At 36.6% G+C, this 17,883-nt stretch overlaps 1 protein-coding gene across 2 annotated transcripts; it reads right to left on the reverse strand.

Moving 5' to 3' along the window:
- Positions 1 to 1,925: 1,925 nt before the first annotated feature.
- Positions 1,926 to 17,075, reverse strand: LOC113046012 (procollagen C-endopeptidase enhancer 2-like). 2 transcript variants are annotated; one of them, XM_026206834.1, is made up of 9 exons: positions 16,894 to 17,075; positions 10,103 to 10,211; positions 9,119 to 9,374; positions 8,183 to 8,310; positions 7,921 to 8,057; positions 6,591 to 6,757; positions 6,179 to 6,262; positions 4,777 to 4,944; positions 1,926 to 2,308 (listed from the first exon to the last, which is right to left on the reverse strand). In XM_026206834.1, the coding sequence occupies exons 1-9, from the start codon at positions 16,983 to 16,985 to the stop codon at positions 2,178 to 2,180; spliced, it is 1,272 nt and encodes a 423-aa protein (XP_026062619.1). In that variant the 5' UTR covers positions 16,986 to 17,075; the 3' UTR covers positions 1,926 to 2,177. The 2 variants fall into 2 exon arrangements, with proteins under 2 accessions (XP_026062619.1, XP_026062620.1); XM_026206835.1 differs by lacking the exon at positions 16,894 to 17,075 and adding an exon at positions 10,521 to 10,813.
- Positions 17,076 to 17,883: the final 808 nt, after the last annotated feature.

Consider the following 17,883-nt stretch of genomic DNA (forward strand, 5'->3'; position numbering starts at 1 on the left):
GTCGCACCTGAGTATAAGTCGCATCAGTCCAAAAATACGTCATGATGAGTTAAAAAACAAATATAAGTCGCACTGGACTATAAGTCGCATTTATTTCGAACCAAGAACCGAGATAAAACATTACCGTCTCCAGCCACAAGAGGGCGCTCTATGTTTTCAGTGTAGACTACAGGAGCACTGAGCAGCATAGAGCGCCCTCTGGCCGCTGGAGAAGGTAATGTTTTCTCTTGGTTCATTTCTCTCGGTTCATGTCAAATTAATTTTGATAAATAAGTCGCAGGACCAGCCAAACTATTAAAAAAAAGTGCAACTTATAGTCGGGAAAATACAGTTATCATGCACACGAAAAGCTGCATGCCTATAGGAAACAAATCCATTATTAAGATGTTTTTAACTTTAATCCATAATATCTGGCCAAAATACATGTCCGTAATCCATAGTAACACTGTGAAAAAGTCCATCTCCTGTTGTCCTCTCACATCAAAATCCTCTGACATATTTGTTTAGAACTGTTTTGGACTGCTTGTAAATAAATATGTGCATATGTCTCTCCTGATTCAGACAATATTACTTTTAATATTAGAGATTTAGGACTCATGTTTTCAGTCTTGATGGATTTGTTTGCAGACTACTTTCTTGTGGATTATTGTGATGTTTTATCCGCTGTTTGGACTCTCATTCTGACGGCACCCATTCACTTTAGAGGATCTATCGGATGAGCAAGTGATGCAATGCTACATTTCTCCAAATCTGTTCCAATGATGAAACAAACTCATCTACTTCTGGGAAGGCCTGAGGGAGACGGAATCGCAAGGAAATTCTGATTTCTGTGTGAACTGTTCCTTAATAATTGTGCATAACTGTTTTGATTCATTCATTGACTCGTTAAGATGATTCTTTCGGTTGAGCCAGATTGTAAATAGCTGGATATTTTTACAGTGCGTCAATAAAGGTGTCCACAAGAAATATTTGAGCCATGTACATATCTGCGCATTCATTGCGTTTGTTATTTAATCAAGCTTAGATGCAGCTGGCAACCTGTTTTGGCTTACAGACCCACATTTTGGATGTCAGTCTAAACAATATTTGCTCATCCAGGGCAGCGCATTGTAATCCAGAGGAGGAAATGATACGGTGAAATGTGAGTCGAAAGCAGAACGAATGCCAAAATCGAAATCTTTTCAAGCCATTTCAGCTCTCCAAATAGACAGAAAGAATAATTAAACCAGCATCCACGTCATTTAACAGTGGCCAGAGATGTATTTATAAAAGCAAACACTTTCCTGGACTCTGCCTCCTATTTACATTCATCACTGCCACCGTTGAGCGAGTCCAGCTCTCCTCTAGAGAGAGTCTCTCAGTGTCACTGTGAAACTCCAGATGTGTCGGAGTTTCTGGGATCATTTCAGCCGAGCTGAGTGTTCCCCTTTGACAACTGTACCATCACGTTGAGCTACGCTTGATTTCCCCCAGGAGAATACCGGAAGCCCCCTCTGGGCACAGTGGATTCACTTAACAATGTGCCTCATTCTCTCTACTGCATTATATTACTGGAGAGAAACTCTAGCAGATCTCAGTATTTTAATGAGTTTGCTGCCTAGTTCCAACACTAATATGCCAGTTTAAATGCCAAAGTAGATTTCTTCAATATATATATATATATTTCTTCATTCTTATATATATATAGATACCAATTACACAGTGCACTTCATTTTGACAACATTTCATTTTGTCATCTTCAATCTTCTTTCGTTACTCATTACAACACTAGATAGATTAGATAAATGTCAGATTCAAAGGCCAGCATGTCGAGATCTCCCGGAACGTAAATGTCACCACCCCGCAGCGAGTGCAAATGACAGAGTTTGTTTTGTAGCGAGTGCTTTCATTCATATACAGGTTTTTCTAGAAAGCTCTGCACTAAATGTGAGGGAATCGTTGATTCATGTGGTCAGATATATTTCAAAACACAATAAATGATCCTCAACGTTAAAAACAAAACAAAAACAAACATACAAACTATAGATTTTTTAAATGTTCTGTATTGGAGTAAACGTGCTTCAGAAATATGAAACCAATTAGACCACTCTTAAATACTGAAAGAGTCCTTCAGGTATGAATGTTATCAAAAGCGTGAAGTGATAGAAATGAAGAGTCATGGAGGTGACCTGTGTGCATTAGCAGCGTATGTTCTTCAGCACTCCCAGATCCCGTTGCTTCTTGGTTTTGAAGGCCATCACAAAGTTATGAGGAGACACAACACCTTGTCCCTGTTCTCCTGTCTGTCCCATGACAATATAGTTAAGCCCTGAAACCAAACAAATGAGTGGATGAATTAAATAGCAGTTCCATATGTTGCTCAGTGTTTCAGTGGTTCTGCTTTGACTTGTTAATGTTAAAGTTATTTTAAATGTACATTGCTTAATATTAAACTTTTCACCCAAAATTGAATCTTCTGTCAACTGCTGGTAAAAATTTTTAAAGCTGTACCAAACCTGTATGAGTTTCTTTCGTCTGCTGAACATAGAAGATATTTTGAAGAATGTTCTTAACCAAAATAACTCTTCTTTTGTGTTCAGCAAAAGAGAGACTTTCAAATGGTGAAAAATTATGACAGAACATCTTGTTTATTGAACTATTGTATAAAACCTGTATCACAATCGTGCTGCGTTTATGTTCTGTAAAAAAAAAAAAATAATCTAATTTATAAGAAAATATGGTTATGAAATATGGTAAGAGTGTACTGTTGTACATTGCAATGGTAAACAAATATATCTTAATACAATTTCTATTGAAACTTGTATGATGTGTAATTAAATGTATTTACAATAAGTAATAGTTATGATGAAGTTGCAATTTAGTACATTTAAAATATATTACAATCAAAAATTATATCAAATTAAAATTACAATTGTGCTTTACTATGCTCATAAACACATCAAAACAAGTTTACATCTTTAAAGCATGACAAACGTAATGATTTCAAATGTACTTTAAATTAATTTTAGCAGTAAATGTGTGCAGAGTGCTCTGTTCTTTAACTCTTTCCCTGCACGCATTTTTGAAAAAATGTAAAGTATATTTTATTATATTATAGTATATTTTGCTTTTGAATATGCAATACACCAAAATAAAGATCAGAGCCTCTACTTTTAAACAAAAATAAATAAATCTGTTTTATTCTAGCTTAAAGCATTCCTTTTTTATCAACACTTAAATATAGGTAGGCTTCATAAAAATGCATGATTTTGAGCAAAAAGCTGAGAAAATCGCATTTTTGTCAAAAACTTTATCTGGCTAATATTCAGTACTATTATTAAAGCATCCAGTAAATGGCTAAGTAAATGTCCGGTGCGACTTATATACCGTATTTTTCAGACTATAAGTCGCACCTGAGTCGCAACTATAAGTTGCATCAGTCCAAGAATACGTCATGACGAGGAAAAAAACATATAAATCGCACTGGACTATAAATCGCATTTATTTAGAACCAAGCACCAAGAGAAAACATTACCGTCTACAGCCGCGAGAGGGCGCTCTATGTTTTCAGTGTAGACTACAGGAGCACTGAGCAGCATAGAGCGCCCTCTGGCCGCTGGAGAAGGTAATGTTTTCTATTGGTTCATTTCTCTTGGTTCATGTCAAATTAATTTTGATAAATAAGTCGCACCTGAGTCTAAGTCGCAGGACCAGCCAAACTATGAAAAAAAGTGCGACTTATAGTCCAGAAAATACGGTATGTTTTTTTTCCTTGTCATGATCTATTTTTAGACTGATGTAAATTATACTCAGGTGCGATTTATAGTCCGAAAAATACGGTACCACTTCCTAGATCAACATTTTACTCCGTAACATTATGCAGTTTTCATTTATATGCGGTCTATTACTGATCCACGTTATTTTTAATAAGCATCTGTTTACATAAGAGACTCCTTGTTTCTCCATCCTGTTCATGTGTGGGGGGTTTTCGGGAGGTTTTGTACTTGTTCAGAAGATGTGTAATAGAGCCCCCGAGTGTATAACAGTGAAAACACGAAAAGCCGTAAAAACTCATTGATGGCGGGGGAAGCGTTATCTTCTAAATGACGAGATAACTCGGGTAAAGAGTTGAGTACAATTATCTGTCCATTTAACTGTTTTATGACAAAAAAACACAGCCATGTACTGCGTATATATGATATCACCTTCATATAATGTGAGGCAAAGTATAAAATATTTTGTTTAATCCCTTGCTTCTCACCTCAACAAAGGTTCCACTTCAAACGATTAATGTTAAACTGTTCCTCTCAACTGCCAAAAACTGTTCCTGCATATTTCAACACGCATTCCTCTATGGCACATTTCTAGAAATTTCCCTCAAAACAAAACAGTTGCTTTGCAGATTTTCCGAGCAGTGGCCTGATATTTCGACACTAAGTGATCTGAGGTGAAGCATGGCACAATAAAGTCCCATACCATCCATGTGGTTAAAGAGAATTATTATTCTAGCTGTCCGTGATTCAAGGAAACCAACTGAGGCTCTCTCCTGAGCGAGCTTAAGTTACACACCGTGGCGCTGAAATGGCATATCCTGCCGGAAATATCTCAACACCACAAATAGAGCCAAAGGACTTTGGGGGGGCTCAAAACTTTGCAAACGTTCACCTTCCGAAATCCACCTCAATCAACTTCAAACATCTGCTGGACTGGCCAAGTGTTCATCAGGCTGGGATGGTTTCAGTTCAAATGATTAAGGTTGGACGTTCTGTAGATCAAGGTCAGGGTAAAGATACTCGCCTCTTCTGACCAGAGGGCATTTTTTACAGAGGACCGTGACTTTGGTGCTCATGGTCTTCCCAGCCTGTTGGATGGCTAAACTTCCTTCCTTATAAAGGTGCAGGATGGAGAAGGTGGCGAGGACGCTGTGGTCCCTCATGGCTGCTGAAATAAGGGTGGCGGTAATCACTGTTGGGGAAAAAAGACCGTATATTCACTGAATCATGCTTCGTCTTTGAACAATTGCATAAAACGTGTGTGCACGGTAATGTATAAAGAATACATAGTTCTGCTATGCATGCTGCCATTTTTACAATGCTCAGCAGCTTTACTGCCACTGCAATTAAAAAAAGAGCTGAGTCTCAGTATCAGCCTGAATACATTTTCCATCTATAAGCATTATTAAAACAGAGACGGAGGCCGAGAGGTTTAGTTCACTTTTAAAACCAGCATAGTGCATTGTTTCTGTGAACAGAATTATACTATTATACTATTTTTTATTTAAGCAACCTGTTTGTAAATTACAGATTTATTTATTATATCAAGTTATTATAAAGTGATAGCAATACACTATCGGTCAAACGTTTAGAATAATTGCAGTGTCTTTGGTTTTTGACGTTTTAAAAACATTGTGAAAGATTATTACAATTTAAAATGACTTTTCTGTTTTAATATATATATAAAAAAAATGTATTCCTGTGATGCAGAGCGTAATTTTCAGCATCATTGCACCAGTCTTCAGTGTTACATATGCTGATTTGGAGCTCAGTTATTATTGGTAATCAGTCAGCAATAGTTTTTAATATTATCAGTGTTATAGTATTTTTTTTTTGTCTTAAATATTGTAAGATAAATGGTTTTATTGTTACTTTTGATCAATCTTAAGCATCTTTAATGAATAAAAGTATTTAAAAAATGCTCTTGTTAAAATCATACTTAAAATTTTGAATGGTGTATCATGGTTTCCACAAAAATATTAAGCAGCAAAATTGATTTCAAGAAATGTAAGAAACGATTATTTCGCACCAAATCCATCTTTTAAAATAATTTGTGAAGGATGAAAACATACAAGTGATTTGTGTCACATGAATACATTACATTTTCAAATATGTTCAAAAAGACTTGCTCAAATGTTTACTGCATTATTGTATTTATTTCAAATAAATGCATGCCCTGGTGAGCGTAAGAGACTTTTACAAATATGAAACATTTTACTGGTATTTTTCCTCAAATCAAATTGTGATTATACAGATTGTGAAATGATACTTCATAGCTAAACAAGACTAATTTGATTAATGTCTTTGCCCTAAATGTGTGAAAAAGTGCCTGAAGCTGGAATATCAAAGAAACTCCCAGAATTCCCTCCTGTTATTTTGTTTTGCATAAAGCAAAAACACATTTGCACCCAAAAGCGGCCACTCACCAAAGTTGCTCGAGCAGTAATGGCTTTCAATTGTTCCAGTCCTTTTGCATTTCTGCTTGCAGAGACCTTCTGAATATGTAAGGGCTTTTTGGAAAAGAGAGTGGAAAGATTAGCTTTTATAATGCCCAGCTACAGTATGTCCTTATGCACTAAAATGGAGTATAAACCACAGCAAAAGTCACATACATTTATTTCTGTTAAACCACTTTAGTTACAAAATAGAAGCACATTAGTCTTCTGTGTGACTGAACTAATGCTTTCCATATGATCCAAACATAATAAATCTTCAATACATTCCAATGTCATTACCTACACACGTTTATTCCCATAACGTGCAGCAGTTTTACACCGCGCCGCTACTTGCATTTTTCATTTGAAATGAAACCTTCTGGAAAGTGGGCTGTGGACTGACCTGCGGGCGGTGTGGTGGGTGGGACAGTGCTCGTGGGGGTGAGGGGGGCACTGGCTGTGCTGAAACTCCGTGATTTAAAGAGGTAATGACCGATGAATCCATCCGCAGTTAGACTCAGGTCTGACAGGAACAGGATGAAGAGATGATTGCCATCAGAAGAAATTGGCCTAGAAGACAAAATAAATAAATAATGTTGGAAATTATCATATATCCTTCATAGTATCTCTGAAAAATAAAACTTAATCTACCGTGTGGACACACTTTATTAATCATAAAAGGCTTAGTAGGTGTATCGGAAAAGAAGGCATTGCATTGACTGATTAAATGTACAGTACTGTTCAAAATTTTGGCAGAATTTAAATTTGTTTTTCAAAGACGTCTCTCATGGTCACTAAATTTGCATTTATTTAATGAAAAATACAGTAAAAAGAAAAAAAAGAACAAATATAGGGAAAACAGAAATATTGTGAAATATTTTTACAATTCAAAATGTTTTGTATTTGAATATACTTTTTTTTATTCCTGTGATGCAAAATTTTTAGGCAGTCATTAGTGTCACAGAATCCTTTGGAAGTCATTCTAATATTCTGATTTGGTACTCAGTTATTTTCAATTATTATTGGTGCTTTATTATTAATAATAGTTTTAATTATAATTTATTATTAGTGCCAAAAACACTAATAATATATATTTTACCATGATACATTTTTTAAGGATTCTTTTATGAACAGAAAGTTCAATAAACAGCACTTGCATGAAATGAAAATCTTTTGTAACATTTAAAAAAAGTGTTTTACTGTCAATTGTATGTAATTAAATACATTTAACTGATTCTTGCAGAATAAAAGTAATAATTTATTTATATTTTTCCTTACTGACCCCAGACTTTTGAATGATGGTACATTACATTTTTCACAAAAATATTCAGCAACACAACTGTTTTCAACATGTTTAATAATAATGAATGTTTCTCGAGCAGCAAATCTGCATATTAGAATGATTTCTGAAGGATCATTAGACACTGAAGACTGGAGTCATGATGCTGAAAATTCAGCCTTACCATCAAAATAATAATTCACAAATGTACTGTATTTAAATAGAAAACAGTCACTCTAATAGTATTTACATTCCTAAATAAATCAAATAAATGCAGCATCTTCCACAAACATTCGAAACTGTAGACCTGTTACACACTCAAATAAGACTCTGTATTAAATAGTGAGGAAAATTATAATAATGTTGCATCGACCATTGAAAAATCCATACCAGTCTAAATACTGGAGGTAAATTGTGTATTGGTGCATATTATGTGATGGACTGAGGGTCTCACATGGGTGGGCTGTCTCCACAAAACTTCCCAATCTTCCGTGACTCATTTGTTTCTCCACCATTAAACACAGCCACATGGTCATAGCGGCAGTAGCTGTCTCTCTCCACATCAAACTTCTCAAACTTCAGCTCAATGATCTGAGAGGGAGAAGTTCGTTTGCAATTTAAATAAGATATCTATTCATACTCATCCTGTCAAGGTGCTGCCAGTGACGCATGACTTGTAACATGATCTGAAAAGCATGGAAATTATGAATTATTACCTGGTCTTGAGGTGCAACAATATGCCAGGAACAAGTTACTCCTGCTGGGTAGTCTTTATCTGGCCAGTTAGGGGTCTTTATCGTCCCAGAGGGTTCATCTAAAAGACCCCCACAATAACGGTCACCTGCTGTGAACAATCATTAGATTACCATTAGTTGGATGACATTGAATACAGATTTGAGGCGAAATCTGGCAGTTTTAACAAACATTTTCATGCACTTAAATAAATCAAATCACTAAAATGCACTAAAATGCATCAAAATCACTTGTTTCCCGGTAATAAATTCAACAAATTTGCGACAACTGAACATAACACTTCTGACCAGCCAAACATACTAGTCTCTGAGTAACGTAATGTATTTAAACACGAAATAAGCATCATTCCATAAAATAAGTATAATGAACTATGTCTCCAGCATGTTTCGAAATTCAAGCATTTTACCCCTTTGCGCACGTTATCATGTCTGTCAAAAACGGTTGGAATATTATAATTTAAAACATTGATATAAAACACTCGTAGGCATCAGTCACTAAACTGAATACTCACCAGCTAAGAAATCAATAGCCTAGTTATTATCTTATGATCAGTCAGTTTTCTAATTCACATCATTTAAATATCACGTCATCTCTGTCTGTCAAAAATAACGTGCACAATGCAAGGTCCAGTGAGTACACTACCGGATATATTGACTACTTCATCATTAAAAGAGGATAGATTTTGATTACCCCTGCAGATTTTGGGACATTTATTTGAAATACGGAGGTCTGTAGTAAAAACAAATCCAGAAATGTAAGTGTGCATTTACAGTGCACTAAACACAGACTCTATTTTCGGAGGATTCAAATGACCTGATGAGCAAAATAAAGCACAGTCAAGCTGAACTTAAATAACAGGGAAGGGCACTTTCTATATTTGGATGGTAATGAGTTGTTACCGCTTTCATTTGGGCGAATCGCTGAGTATACAGCAAGGAAACCACTCCCATCTGTGTTGGCATCTGACACCATGACCACTTGCATCTTGTTTCCATTGGTGACCAGCGCTCCGGGTTTGGTGGTACCACAGAAGCGGCCGAGACGCTGCCCATTGATGTGGCCATCGTATACATCAACAAAGTCATATCTGCAAAGACTGTCACTCTCAAGATCCAGAGCTCTGAACAAGAGGGAGACAACCCTCCCTTGAGGGACCTGGAGATGGTTAAAAAGAGTCAACACAGATGGCATAAAATGTAAAACAGTTCCATTGTATTGTAAGATTAGTTTGAGAAGAATAAAGAATGACTTTTTAGCATAAATATCTACCCACATCTTTACCCAGCTTTCTATATTTGAATTAAAACCGCAAAAGTGGCACAGAAGCGCTTCTGAAGTGGCATATGGGTGTCTTTAAACAGACTGTTCAATGCGGCTCAGAGGTGGCATAAATGAATTACAAATACAAACACTGATGAAGCGGGTCAGAGAAGGCTTTTATGTGCATTATGTCTTTACAAAGAATTTTGAGAAGTCACAGAGTAGCCTTAACTCTGCTGTGTAATGATGACTTAAAGTTGCTTAAAAGATGTAAATATGTAATGCCACATTAAATCCTGACTAAATAATGCCAGCTCTGACCCACCTTAGCCCCAAAGTATACGGTTATCATTGCTGTATAAATGTATTAATGCCACCTCTTAGCAGCTTTAAACAGTCCGTGTAAAGCTATCTAAATGCCACTTCAGATGCATTATTGCAGTAAATTTGACATTATTCCTCAAAAATCGTATTAGGTCACAGCTAATTAAATAGTTATATTAATTATTAAGCTTGTTTCTTTGAGACAGAGAGAGATGAAGGGTGGCAAATCATAGTGGGAAACATCTTCTTTGATAGAAAGGCCTTTTAAAGACTGATATCTCCCACACATCTGTCCTTACAGTAATTCTCCACACACATTTGTTGTTGGGCGGGTAGACACCGGGATACCCCTGACTCCCAATCAGTCCTGTGTCTCCAGTCAAGTTCCCGCCACATGTGAAAACTGGTCTACAACGGGGACATATGGCAAAGCACATAGTTTGGAACTCATCAGGACTTCACAAGGACTTCAGTGCTCCTATTACTCAAATTATGCGCAACATTAGTACTAGATAATAATATTAATGAACAAAACCATTTATGCTTTGATTTGCTGTTGTAGTAAATCAGCAAATAATATAACAGGCTACAGGAACTATGTATAATGTTACAACAAACCGGATTCGTTGTATTCTTCATTCGTTAAAAATCATATCAGAGCTATAAATTCTTTATGGAGCATAATACAGAGTTCTAAATATTTATTTAGGAACTTACCTTCGATGTCGTTGGGTAAAAATGACGCTGAACAGGAAAGTGCTCGCGATGATCCAGATTATAATCCTCATTGTATGAGGCGCGTTTGAACAAATGTGACATTCAGAGAGAAAGAGAAGTAAATTCTCCAGAGATATATATACTGCTGACTGACTGACTGCTGCCTATGAATGTGCTGCTTGTTCTGTGAGAACTGCAGGGAGCAGTTTCCCTAAAATCCTGAAAGTGAGAGCAACTCGTTTCGCATTCACGCTCAAGCATTGTGGAGGTAGTAAAGTATTACAGCTGCTGCTGTAGCTACGTTTCTTTTATTAGGAACCTAAATGCGATTCAGCTCCAGAATGCGTTTATATGATGCAAATAATATAGCCAGTCTAATAACAGGGATTTAAATGTGTTTTGTGCAAATTATTTACTAGGCCTACTTCATGTCTGTAATGCGACTTTATCTCCGTATAGCCAGCAATACCTATTTTTAAAATAACATACTTTTAGATAGTTTAAAGTGTAGGCTATCTAATCATTTGATTTACCTCCTTGCACTTCACACTGATGGAAGACCACTAGATGTCTACCTTGTACAAGATTTTATCAAACTTCCTATAATGTATTTTTAATATGGCCAAACTATGTTATGTATATAATAATTATAATTTATGAGCAACACCTCGGCTTAGACCAATAATAGGCTAATGTATAAGTGGAGGCTAGTCAGGTTAATCAGAAATGAGTTAAAGATCAAACTGACCCTACTGAAGACCCCCCTGGCCTATCAAAAACATTCAGCTGTTCATCTGCTGCATTTGTTCTCACTTGTTATGGCTGCAGTTTTGATTTGATCCTGATTGGTTATCTTAAAAATATATTGATTGTTGCTGTGTCACACCAAGCATGGGGTTGGAAACCTGTGAAATTCCAAAAGCAGTCAAAGTTTAGCATTTTTTCTTATAAACGAAAAACTAAGTAACATGAACACGGTGTTACCAGTAACCAGATGCAATATAACTCTAAATGCTATTATGTTTTTAGGTTTTATGAGCATAAGTCTTCCCGGAGGAAAACTTTATTGCTCCACAGTTGCTCTTTCACAGCTCAGGAGATGATTTCCCATTTTAGTTTCATTTAGATATTAACTTGAACACGATTTTACAAGTAATAAAAAGATAAGCACATGGGACAATCGCTAACAAACAATCTTGTATAGATCTTGTATCAAGGTTTGCAGCATTAGGATCTCTACTAAAAGCCTATTGGAGTCACGTGATAATAATATCGTCTTTTTCTCCAAAGAAAATCCTTCTCAGAAGTCTCCATTTGTTTTCCAATTAATCACTTTGTCATCTAGGAGAACCTATTAAGATGTTAAAAAAAGATATCATTTATTATTTTTCTGATTCTGAACAGATTTGAATCGCAAGGCACATTGTGCGTTCTTCTCGGAAAGACGACAACTCTTATCAGAGAGCCACATGTGGGAGGAATTCCTGCTTTACTCTGAATATTACATACAGATTTGAGCAATTTCCTGCAGACCAAATGTTTGTTGATTGCCCTCTAGCATAGCTTGGCCCACCGCGAAATGAGGATAAGTGATTTTTACGATGCACTTACAAGGCTTTATTTATTATACTTGTCTCTGAGCCCTGGCACCACTATTGAATCGGCCTCTGGCACCACAGACAAGGGCTTCCATTTGGGACGAAGCCATTCTACGGATTAATATCAGGCTTAATGGAACGAAATGTAGCCTTACAGCCAAGTCGGTGACATATAATTCATTAATGCAAACTGTTGGCCCAAGGGAACGAACTGACCTAGTAATATTTACTCAAGTGTAAATTAGCATCTAATGACTCCACTACAGGTATTACGCGCAAAGGGGAATCGACGGTGAAACCGACAGGACTCCTTTCAGAACCTTTCGCCATGCTCTCTACCTTTGAAAGAAGATCGGATTTCAGTGCTTTTCTGAGGTTTTACCCAGATGTGGGTTCACTGGCCGGCTCAAAATGGATGTCAGTCTGACTTTATGGGAAACAACTCTGTAAACAATTTACATGTAAACAATTACAGGCAAATTGAAGGAGCCCACCCCTTTGTCACGGGGACTAGAGTTTCAAGTATGCACATGGAAGTCATGAAGACCATTACATGGTTTGTTTTTGTATGCGAGGGTCCAAATATCATATGTCAGCTTGTGCTTCTGCTGGAGTCTGTGTTATGGTGAAGCCAGTTCTGCTTTCCCTGGATAGTTTGTGAGTGTGCGGCAGTCATATAGAACAGCCTCGGTAAATATCCCCTACCCAGCCCCCCGGTAAGCTGGTTTTCATTCACACTGTTATCTGAGCCCACTCCCAAAAGACACACAGTCAAGCGATGCCAGACCCTGCTTGGTGTTTGATCTAAAGCTTTAATTGATTGAAAACTACGATGGTGCCTTTGAGGGAGGCTCACAAAGGCAACGTTAAAATAGGTTCAAGGATAGAAGGAGACACGGATTTGGATGATTTAGCATTTATACCAGCTGTTGCCAATTCGGTGAAAATGTCTCAAAACAATGCAGTCTCACACTGGATAAATAGCAAATGGGAACACAGAAGGCCGGGAAATTGATTAATGGCACTGAATTGCATCTTATGTTCAGTATCAACCGTGATGTCAGTTATTGAGTTGCACCTGTTCAGTACTGGGATTTAGTTTAATAAACCGACTGTATGTTTAAAAAAGAAAAGAAAAGAAGAGAAAAAGAGAATGGCCGGTGCCAGTTACTAGTGCTTGGGGATTTGGTTAAAATGAAATCTTCCATAAAAAAAATAGTTTTTTGGGTGATATTAAAATTAAAAAAGGCAGCTGTGAACCCTTGAAGAATGGAAAAAGGAAATCTTTGAGCACTGCATTAGGAAAATGCTCCAAGTCTGTCTCAGTACTGTTTATAGCAAAACAACAGAAAAAAAACTAATCAGTCCTAGGGACAATTATTAGTTCAGAAAGATATTGGTCGGTTAATTTATAATGTTGTTATTGGACAATGTACAGAGAAACGTTTTACTCAGCTGGAGCAACAAATCAAATCTATCAAAAATGAAGCAATTGGTTTTGTGCCACGTGAAATTCAATCATTTCAATAAGCATGAAACTGCTTTTAAATGTCAGTGCAGATTCAATTGCTTCCATTTTAGTAATTGGTTTAGTTCATTCACCAGGATTTATTTAGCATTGTCTCTACCATTCAAAAGTTTGGGGTCAGGACGAGTTTTTTTATTTTTATGGATGCATTAAACTGATCAGAACTATTACATTCATACAAAACATGTATTTTAAATAAATGCTGTTCTTTCTAACTTTCTATTCATAAACAAAATTATTAAGGTTTCCACAGGAATATTAAGTAGCAAAACTGTTTTCAAAATTAATATAAGAAATGCTTCTTCTTGAACACTAAATTGTCGTGAATGACTTCGGAGGAATCGTGTGACACTGAAGACTGGAGTAATGATGCTGAACATTCAGCTTTCCATCACAGGAATGAATTACTTTTTTAAATGTATTAAAATATAAGAACAAACATTTTTCATTGTAATAGTATTTAACAAAACAGCCCCCAAACTTTGGAATGGTAATATATTTCCAGATGTTTTATTTTCAGTAGGAGTTTTAAACAAACCCTGATTATTCGCCAAAAATTCCTGCAAATTTAATTTAAATGTGAAGACTGCCGTGAGAAGCCACAGGGATCACAAACCTCAAACCATAATCCCACTTGAACTAAGCGAAACTTCATTCACATTCCCACACAGGGTAGATTAGTGAAAATACAGTGTAAAAAAGTGTTAAAACCCAAACATAATTTCCTCTCCACAAGGACCTAGTTAATCAATGCTACGGACATGTGCAGACAGGGGGAACACTCTCCAAATGGAAAATGAATTCTGAGTCAGCCCACTGGAGATTAAAAACGGACAGCAAATGAATAATGGAGGAAGACCATGAAGCAAAAACAGCGCAAAAAAAAAAAAAAAGTGCTGAATCATCCATATTCCTTATTGAGATTGTCTCCCAATGAAAAAGCATAGTGAAAAACAAATCCTAATGGAAATGTTTTTGCTTTCTTTTTGTTGTCCAGTTAAGGTATCCGTTCCTAATGTAGAAAGCTGGGTGATAAAGAGATTCACATTATCTTCCCTGGACTCATTTGTATAAAGTGTCTCAAAGTAAAAGTGCTGATATAAGATATCCGCCAAATCTCATTCCACAGGAGAGGACCAAAAACTAATCCAAAATCACCGCCCCTGCCTTGAAACCTGACAATTGTTTACTGGTGTGCATCTAAGCACAGATGACAGAGGCTGCTCCAAACCGCTGAAAAGCGTGACTGAATATTTGTTTAATGAATGTTAAAGACTAGAAACCTACTCAGTGACTTCCCAGTGATTAGTATAATGTACAGTATATAGTCATGCACATTTGCATGTTTTATTGAATTTAGTAATACGGCTTAGCAAAAATCATAAGTCCAATGAATGGAACACATGTGTAGTATGTCTGAATTTATGGGTTTCATATTATAGTAGGCAAAGAAATTACCCAGATGAAATATTTTGCCGTATGTTGAATTTCATTCATACTAAACACATTTTTAACCATTGTGAAGTTAGTATTTCATAGTACAGAGATTACTGAAAAGTCTTCTGAAGTGAAATGATAAATGTATGTGTGAAAAAATTAACCTTTTGTCTGTTTATTGTTGCAATAATGATCTTGGACTTGGTCATGTGATCTCAAAATGGCACACTACAGGAGACAATAAAACAGCTTTTATTGGTCTACTGATATGACTGGAATCATCTAATGTGAGTGGACATTATTTTAAACACCTCAATTAATTGTAATTATTTTCAACACTTTTTTTTTTTACTGAGTTCACCTTTTAAAAAAATTAAATAGCAGAAAAGCAAAAATATATTTAACGCCCTGAATGTCTGAGCTTGATTTCATATTTTTATAGGTGCACTTAGTATTTTTGCCTCCTTAAAACAAATACATAAAAATAATTAGAAGTAATTCAACTGTTTCAAAAAGTTGTAATTCAAAAAGTTGAACATTTCAGTACATTAACTGATTAATGGAAAACATTCTTGAGGAAAGAGGTCAGGGCTTTCTAAAATCTCTCTAAACGCTTGCTGTCATTTGCTGCACCCATGATGTGTTGCAAGTCGGTGTTTGGTCCTTGTCATTCCCTAGCCGCTTAAATCATAATTGGGGTCAGTGAGGCCTTGATGATCATCACAAAGAAAGGAAAACAAAGTGTGTGATGAAGTGTTTTGAATAGAGAGGAAGTAGGTCGCAGCTATGGTCTGTTGCTTCTGTAATTATCAAATGCGTAAACGACTGAATAAATAGCCATTATCTGCTCATAGTTTGCCAAGTTAGAGCAGAAGAGAGCAGTGACCTTTGAAAGTGAAAGTGACATTACATTCAGCCAAGTATGGTGACCCATACTCAGAATTTGTGCTCTGCATTTAACCCATCCGAAGTGCACACACACAGAGCAGTGAACACACACACACACACACACACTGTGAACACACACCCAGAGCAGTGGGCAGCCATTTATGCTGCGGCGCTCGGGGAGCAGTTGGGGGTTCGATGCCTTGCTCAAGGGCACCTAATTGTGGTATTGAAGGTGGAGAGAGAACTGTACATGCACTCCCCTCACCCACAATTCCTGCCAGCCCGGGACTCGAACTCACAACCTTTTGATTGGGAGTCCGACTCTCTAACCATTAGGCCACGACTTCCCTTTATTGCAATTGGATTTAGCAGCTCTACTCCTGTTCTCTGAGGAATCTCAATATTCCTGTTATTCGCAGGCTCAGTGGTGACAAACTGAAAGCTGTTTTCATCGCCACGCCAGTTTATTGCACCCGTACGGCCCGAGTAGCTCTATATTTCAGCAGTGTCTTGAAAGCGAGCCACACAGGGAGAGCGCTTTATCCACCTCTGTCAGCTTACTGTATTGACTATGTGCCTGTCCTCCGGCAGCCTCCCTCTGTTCTCCTTCATCTTTCTTTCTTCTTCCTGTCTTCTGTTCCCTAGCCAACCTCTGCCAGTGGCTAAGTGTCCAAACACTAAAAAACAAGCTCCTGTTGACATCTGCCGCTTGAAACAGATGTGAGGATGGCCGAGGATTTGAAGTCTTGCATGTATTACAAGGTCTGAATTTATGCTGCACGCCGCTTGATACTTTGATCAATGTCTTTGAGCATCTGCTGGTGAAATCACGACTACATCAGATGATCAGACCGTACCAAATCCCTGAGATTTGAACATTCTCTGAACCAGGTAATATTTGCATCATCAAAGATTGTCTTACCTGAAGATTGAAGCTTTTTCCCTTAAGAGTCTGAGTTGCGTTCTGTTTACTGCAAATCTCTGAATGATCTCCCCTAAATTCCCAGGTTCCATGATGCAATGATTAGGTTAAAATGCTGTAGTTCTTCTGCCGAGTTTATTTCAGAGTATGAATCATATATTTTCCCAGAGATTATATCATGTTCTTTGTGGTTGTGATTACTTCAGACTGAAGTAATCACAGCACTCCTCAGCAAGTTGAGGTGTTAAGACCAAACAAAGGATTTCGCAAGAAAAAAAGAGGGGAAATTGGAACGCATTCTGAAAGGGTCTCTTAAGAAAGTTCTTTAATTAGCAGCAACAAGGGAATAAGAACATGTTTGTTTCAAAGTGGGAACTCTCAGTTTGCACTTTTATAGATAATTCCATAGTTAAATATTCAAACGAATCAACACAAGTATTTAATCATTACAAAAATGACAACAACTAGAATCAGACATATACTTAAGTGCTGTTCATTAAGCAATATTTTCTCCAAGACAAAATAAGCAGTAGCACTTTATATTAGGTTCTCTTAACTAGCTGCTTATTATCATGCATATTACTAGAATATTGGCCATTTATTAGTACTAATTAAGCACATGTTAATGCCTGATTCTGCATGACCTTATTCTACATCTCTAATCCTACCCAATACTGAAACTTAACAACTGCCTTACTATCTATTAATCAGAAGCAAATTAGGAATTTATTGAGGGACAAGTCATTGTTAAAAGAGAATAAGGTTTACCAAATTAACCAAAGAAGAAATCTAAACAAAACATATACTAATTTCATCCTTTTATTTATTTATTTTCTGTAATAGCGTTCTCTACGTCCCCAATTGGTTGTGATTACTTGAAATGGAATATCAATTATAAATTGTTTATGGTAAATTATACATTGTTGCAATCCTTGCTGTATCAAATTAGCTTAGTTATTACCATCACAAAAGACTCGTTTTTACTAGTTC

This window comes from Carassius auratus, chromosome 27 (genome assembly GCF_003368295.1).
Source record: "Carassius auratus strain Wakin chromosome 27, ASM336829v1, whole genome shotgun sequence".
Taxonomy (NCBI): Eukaryota; Metazoa; Chordata; class Actinopteri; order Cypriniformes; family Cyprinidae; genus Carassius; species Carassius auratus.

Bases quoted from the DNA above. Each gene is read 5' to 3' on its own strand.
- LOC113046012 (XM_026206834.1), bottom strand. From the start codon at position 16,985: ATGGAACCTGGGAATTTAGGGGAGATCATTCAGAGATTTGCAGTAAAC. The intron at 9,375-10,102 runs GTAAGGACAGAT...AACCATCTCCAG, and splicing joins AATGTGTGTGGAGAATTACT to GTCCCTCAAGGGAGGGTTGT. The intron at 2,309-4,776 runs GCGAGTATCTTT...GTTTGGTTTCAG, and splicing joins ATGCCCTCTGGTCAGAAGAG to GGCTTAACTATATTGTCATG.